This window comes from Lolium rigidum, chromosome 3 (genome assembly GCF_022539505.1).
Source record: "Lolium rigidum isolate FL_2022 chromosome 3, APGP_CSIRO_Lrig_0.1, whole genome shotgun sequence".
NCBI lineage: Eukaryota > Viridiplantae > Streptophyta > Magnoliopsida > Poales > Poaceae > Lolium > Lolium rigidum.
Window position 1 is genome coordinate 215585677 of NC_061510.1, and position 7155 is coordinate 215592831.

At 42.9% G+C, this 7155-nt stretch overlaps 1 protein-coding gene across 1 annotated transcript; it reads right to left on the bottom strand.

The window, feature by feature from the left end:
- Positions 1–1487: 1487 nt before the first annotated feature.
- On the bottom strand, positions 1488–6372 carry LOC124702993. The gene is made up of 8 exons (XM_047235189.1): positions 6166–6372; positions 5211–5481; positions 3497–3568; positions 2798–2862; positions 2532–2688; positions 2197–2277; positions 1988–2077; positions 1488–1884 (listed from the first exon to the last, which is right to left on the bottom strand). The coding sequence occupies exons 2-8, from the start codon at positions 5451–5453 to the stop codon at positions 1735–1737; spliced, it is 858 nt and encodes a 285-aa protein (XP_047091145.1). The 5' UTR covers positions 5454–5481; positions 6166–6372; the 3' UTR covers positions 1488–1734.
- Positions 6373–7155: the final 783 nt, after the last annotated feature.

A 7155-nucleotide genomic window follows, 5' to 3' on the forward strand; every position in this document is an offset into this window, starting at 1 on the left:
TTGATTTGTATCTTCTTATGAGCGATAACAACGCAAGAATCTTGCTTGGTTTTGTTGTTACCTAAAAAATCATACTCCCTCTATTTCTAACAATAAGGTCTGCATGCTTTTCAAAATTTATCTTTGGCCAAGAATTAATCCGATACAAGGAATACTACTCCCTCGTCTCATAGAACATGTCAAAAGTTTGCTAAAAATTGAATATATCTAGATACTATTTGGTGTCTTGATACATCTAAATTTAAATAAATTTCAGACATGTTTCGTGGGACATAGTATATAACTGGTATCACTACAGAGTGTTTTCAATACAATCTAACAATTATCAGTTATGTATTATGTTATCGAGATGTGTTGCTCACTTCTTTCGATGGAAATTTATCTTGAAATACGCGTGCATATTCCTGGAAACGGCAGGTAGTTGTATCAAAAAAAAAAAAAAAAAAAAAAGAGGACAGCAATCTCAGACGTACTTTGTACGCCATAACATAAATACGTAATCACTCCGCACTTCACTGCCTTTTCTCTGGGACAGTCAAGACGTGTTCTCGGGGTCGGCTACTTTTACCAGTAAAAGTCACTTGATCTACACTCAAAATCAGTTCAGGAGTTGATACCTTCAGATACATTAGGCTGGCCATAGTGCTAGTATCATAGGTAGTATCATGCATACTAGGCCCACAAAAATGATGATGTGGCATGCAATTAAGGAGGAGAGATAGGATTAGAGTAACATAGGTGGATACTGTATCATAGCGCACGTTACGAGAAAAGTAAATGTCAAATTGATCTTGTACATAGATTTATATTGGGATTCTAAAAAACAATAAATTTAGAAGTTTATGATACTACTCTATAATACCACACACTATAGAGGTAGTATCATAGATAAGTATCATATGCATGATACTAGTATATGATACTATGCACTATGACCAGCCTTAGATCGTACATCATGAACTCTCCAAAAGTAACACCTTACGTAGTTTCCAGCATCTCGTAGAAAAATATGTGCATCCGACAGCTTAGCATCAACAACAAATACGTATTAGGTTGGTTGATACTATGGCTCTGGTCTGTTTTTTGCGAAAGGATATGGCTCCCATCCAGTAGACATGGCACTGGAAGCACCTTACCTGAAATACTTTTGCCCGGACTCTCCCCTCCCCTGACTTCCTGGGAAGCTTTGGAGGCTATGGCAGGTTTTTGATCCATGGAGTCTTTTCCGGAGAATCGAAGAGAGAAAAATGTCTTGTATGAGCTGTGAGCAGCTAGTGAGCTGTGTAGGTGCGGCCTATAAATGGACCCGAGTTTCCTTGTGCAACTGGATGCACCACTACCCAGCAATTTTGAACAAACCTTTCCTAGCTGAGCATCTTTCAGGATGCATAGACATCTGCACAGCGGACTTAAGGAAATATCTTGCCTTACAAACCATTGCGTGTGAGGCAGGGCAGTGTAACAATTAAAACTGGTATCGACAGACCCATAAAGAACGTAATAGATAGTTAGATACTAAATTTACATTTAAATAAATGCTTGTATAAGACTTGGACAAATACAAGTTTAGTCGCATTGCTCGGGGGCAAATAAGACATTGTACAAGGTTTTCACATGGCCGCAAGAAGCGAGGCCAGCTTCCGGACGTTCCTCATGAGCAACAACAGGCATCCAGAGTGCAACTCTTGTGTTTGCATGCGTGTAGGTACTCTCTGGAACTACCGAATAGTTTAACTATTGTTGCGGCTGCTGCTGTTGGTGCTGGTGGTGTGGTTCATGCTGAGGAGTGGTGGGGGAGTCCGGAGCGATGGTGAACTGAAGGGCACGGCCCTGGGCTGATTGCAGGATGAACGCGACCTCCGCTGCGGCAATTGCGGACGCTTCCTGTGGATAGTGAAAGGCACAAAATGGTCAGATGCTTCTAAATGGTTACAAAGGCACACTATAATTCCTATCATGTTTCGAACAAAAGGTTTGCATGACATACCTCTCTTTGTCGCCGCCGATGCAAAATGCTGAAGATCCATGCCATGATGTAGCACGGCAGAAGAAATCCAGCCGCCCGAAGAAGGAAAAGCTGAGAAACATCAAATGGGAATCGTCATTGTGAGATTGAATGGTTCAGACCAACACTAAGTACCAGCTGAGTCGCTAGAATCAAAAGAAATACAGAAACGAAAAAACCACGCGACTCACGGAGAACATGGTAGAAGCATCATCATCTCCTTCATTGTCAGAGATTGACAATGCGTGCCTCAGAAGCAATAGGGCCATTAGCTGCAAAAGAGGTAACGATTTTCAGTACCTTGAAAATACAAGAAATATTACACTGGACAATTCGTCAAAACGGAAGAAGAGTCAAGGAATTGGGCTGGAATAGAAAGAAAGGCTGGCTTCCGCATCTGTGAACTAAAAGCATAGTTCTTCATCCATAAACGTAACTGCAAGATATCTAAAAGCACTCTGTTCCAATTCAGAAACAGAACTGCAAGAAGTGATGTTGGCTGGACAGTAGAACTCTAGATACTTACAATGAGTGCAGCAGAACGGCAGAATGCAGCACCATTAGCATCATTACCACCATATTCTTCGTACTCTGCTTCAAGAAGACGGCGCTGTGCAGCTGCTACAGCAAGAATTCTTGGGTCACGCAAATCCAGAGGAGCTCCGGTAATGGTCCAATCACCACTGCAAATCCATAGTCTTGAGTTAGATGTGTTCCAATTTAATAAGTATATTGCAATGAAATGGCCAACATGTCAGTTGAACAAAATTAAGTATCGAGAAACAAACTTGCCTTATATCTATGGTGGTCTCATCTGGTTGAACACGAGGTGGCGCTGTATACCCAGGCTTATATTGCTGCAAGGTAACGTCAAACCCTCAAATTAATGAACACGAATAAAAGTTCAAAGGCACATCAAATCTATTGACTGGAAGCCTTAATTATGAACACGAATATAACTATATTTGAAACATCTCAATCGATGGACAAGTAAGAGGTCGTTTGGTATCCATCATTTGGGCCTGGAATTCTGGAATTCATTTTGGAATTACATAGGTGGGCTGTTTGGTTGTCACAGAATTGGGTCATCATTTCATTTAGGAAATCCAGCAAAATGACACCATGGGTAAACACAATTCCAATCTGAGACCTGTCATTTGCAATTCTTGTGGAAACCATTTACAAATTCAATATTGAATTATGTTGTCATTTGCAATTCCTGTGACAACCAAACAAGTGTCCATTTTTGGAATTACAATGTAAATGAAATGAATGCATGTATTCATTTCAAAATGCTACAAATGAAATGAAAGCCTGGCTTCCAAACGACTCCTAAAAGACTTTGTGATTTCATGTTATCAACATTGTGGTTACAGGTAAATTTAGGAAAGAGAGACAAGGAAATCACACCACACAATTCTAATAAAGAACAGCAAAGAGGTATACTTTACAAGAGAAAAACTGCAAAAAGATGGAGAAACAGATACTAACCTCATGGCAAATTTCACACGTAATGTCTCCTTTCTCATTGCACCAGCGTTGCACACATGCTCTATGAGCATACTGTAGATGAAAAATAAAACCATCAGCTGCCTTGCCCAAGAGATATATAAGGATAACTCAAGGGATTATAGAAGTTGAATATATAGCTCACGGGACGTTTCTTTAATGTGCAACAGGACAATATGATGACACAATTAATTTACCAGGAGTAAACTGACTACATTGAAGTAGTATAAACATAGTGGTGTATGATCCACAATTCTGATGCGGATGGTAATTACATTGTATCTAAAGAGATAAAAAATTATAAGTATGACTTCAGATTAGATGAGTCCCACAAATCAGGTGATATAATTTTCTAATAAACTGGAGTGGATATACTAAGTTAACATAGTAGTGACGCGATGATGTTAAATACTAGACCAGTGGACGCACAACATTTATCTCACAAATTTATCTTAGCAATGCAGAAAAGTAACTTAATTCCATCATAACAATTGTAAAACATACTAGTACTAAGCAACTGAATGTTGAAATGTGTGAATAATCTTAAGTTTGTGAGCACCAAGTGAGAGCAAAAATAGCAAAGAGTAACATCAGTATACAGATATAGGTTATACATCAGTTGATTTGATTACCCTTGAATGCCCCCACTAGTGTACTAACTCAACTAATACGATTTTCACTTTTTTTCTAACATCTTCACTTTTGTTGATTGGAGTGGATCAAAAATGGGATCAGCTGTGCTAGTAAAACCTATGCAGCATTAATAATTCAAATAATTGAAGCGAAACCACAATGGTTTTATTTCTTCGTGTACATTGCATAAATGTTGGTTTGGATGACAAAGTACCAAGCAGACATGAAACTGTCATATCCATGGTGGCATGCTGCTATCAAAATGTAGTAGGGCCCAGCAAATATGTAACGTAATCCTGGTGATTAAACTTTTTCTAGGCCTTTATTTGTATTTTAAAATTTCAGTTTACACCGACATAGCTTGCCTGTGATGATGAAAAATAGAATTTTCGGACTGTCGTTAAAGTTCAGAAAGCAACTTCACTTGTGAAAGTGTTCAAAATAAGAGACGGTGGCAATCACACTCTACATGTGAGCTGTCATGTCAGAGCAAAAAGTTGTTGTCTATTTTATTTTTTGTTCAAAAGTAGATGACAGCCAGCTATATTGACAATGGCAAGAACACACCCGGAAAGACAAACATGCACATGATTAGAGTTAAAGGAACATAGCCATGGCTAAATTGACCGTGATTATAGGATTAGTCAAAACTTTTACACACTGCATGTTTCCAGTCAGTGTAATACAATCCAAAGGCGGATGCTATCCTTCCAGTGAACTTTTGTTGCCTACTCACTCAAAACATCCCCACATGATAACATCCCAAATACATGCAACACAAGATTTAGTGCCTACTAAATAAAAACATATAATAGAGCCTGTAATGTGCTTCTAAGACGCTGAGTCAGCTATGTGGAGCAGATCATATAACTTGATTACACATGAGATGGCTGGTTCTTATACCACACAATATTAGGAATGAAGACTTGGTGGAGTAAGAAATGGGAACTAAGGACCACAACTACACGTGCGCTGCCCAAACAACAAAATGCCGTGCAGAAATGTTGAGGAGCATGAGAAGCAGATGCAAGATTTGGAAATAAGATGGAAAGAGGATCCTCACCTTGAGGCTGCCATTGCAAGTACAGGGCTTCTCGAGATTCTTGATGCTGTCCTCCTCCTGGCATATGCGGCACTCTGCAGCCTGGATGAGTGGCTCATCCTCACGGCCATCCTCCTCAGCCAAATTGACAACAGTAGACACGGCCACTGACGGAGCAGTCACGGCCTCAGATGGCTTGTCAGCGACGCCGTCATCCTTGGCGTTTGTCAGACCGTCCACGTTCACAACCACATGGTCGCCCATCCAAAACTTCCCTTGAGAAATCAAGCTCCTGGAAGGAATGAACATAACAATGATAAAACCATCAGATACTTGCAGAGTGGCAGTTTGAAGCAGGGAAGTGAATGAACGCATCACGGTGACGACAAATATAGGATAGGCCACAGGGATGGTGGCAGTGCCTAAAAATGGAGAAACCTATGAGCGAATGGTACAGAAATCCCGCCACCCCTGGAGAATGGATCGATTTACTGGTAATTAATCAGACTACTAGAGTCCACCTTGTAAACCTTATCTCTGTCGGGCGTCTAAGCTGTAGCAATCTCGCACAGCCCTGCCTAGCCTTGTCTAGAAAGTCCACGCGTGCCGTATAGTTGGCTGCCGCGGTGGAGATACCTAAGCAAACGCGCAGCAATCGAATTTCCAGCGGTTCACACAGCAGGAATCACAAGGGCGAACGAAGCGGGGCCGTCACCGAGAGATGGGGACATTCCCAGCGGACGGCTCGTCCACCAGCAAGGATGGTGGCGGCGCCCCGCGGAATCCGTCGGCAGACACCGGCCCCTACCAACCCTACCCGGTTCCCCACCACCAAATCAACCGCCGGAGCGGGCGACGGGGTGGGGGAGAGAGAGATCCGCAGACAGCGAATCGTCCCCGGCGGCCGGCGGTGCGGCGGATTCCCCGCCGAAGCTAGAGAAAAGGGGGAAAGGGATCGGAGGAGCGGGGCACAAACCTTGCTGGCGGCGGCGGCGGCGGCGGCGGCTGCGGTCGACGAAGTCTCCTCTGCTCTCCTCTCTCCTTCCGGTCGGCGAAGTCTACGGAAATTTCCCCTGCTCCTCCTCCTCTTGATCTGCAATTCGCTGGCTGGCTTGGGTCTGGTCGTCTAAATCAACACGCGATTTGATTTGTTTTCTCTCCCTCGGGTTTGCTCGCCTCGGCTGTGCTTGTGTAGAAGGGGAAAGAGTCAACAAAGGGAAGCAGCTGGTAAACTATACTAAAATAAATAAATAAAAATATTACGTAGTAGTATAAAATGTTGGAAAACGATGGGCCGACGCGGTGGTCGAGGAGGGGGACGCGCTCGCAACGGTCACACGCCACGCCGGCACGTCGCCGTCTGGACAATGCAGGTAGGTGCGCGTCCGATGGCGATCCCACGGCTCTCGCTGCGGGACCTTGTCGACGGCGACCGCGCCTGCTCTCGTCGCTGTTGACGGCGCTATTCCCCGTACGTATGGGTATGCGTATGCGTTGGGGCAAGCCGCCGGCCCCGGGGACTTGGCCTCTTTGCACAGTGGGCACAGCCGTGCTGTTTAATAAGGCTAGCTTCAAAGGTCGATTGCATTTAATTCGTAAAAAAAAGGTCGATCGCATTTCGAACAGCTTATCTGTTCCTTTTGGTCCGCCGTATACACAAGCCGATAAATAATGAAGAGGCTCATGTCCTTTTACTCCTGCCACCTGCTTAATGGCGGTCTGCATTTCATAATTTTAAGGTTATCTTCCAAACCGATTTGCACACATAAGCCACACTTGTAGTGCATAAAATAAATAATAGCACAACAAACATAAAAGTTAAAGTATGTCATAATTTATTACAAACATTGGGATTCAAAGAGAGGTCTACAGATTTTTTTTTTTCCGAAACGGAGGCAAAAGCTTTGCCCCATTCATTCATTAAGAAGAAGGTGCCCGGTTTTTAGGAGAAAATCGGGCAAAAATC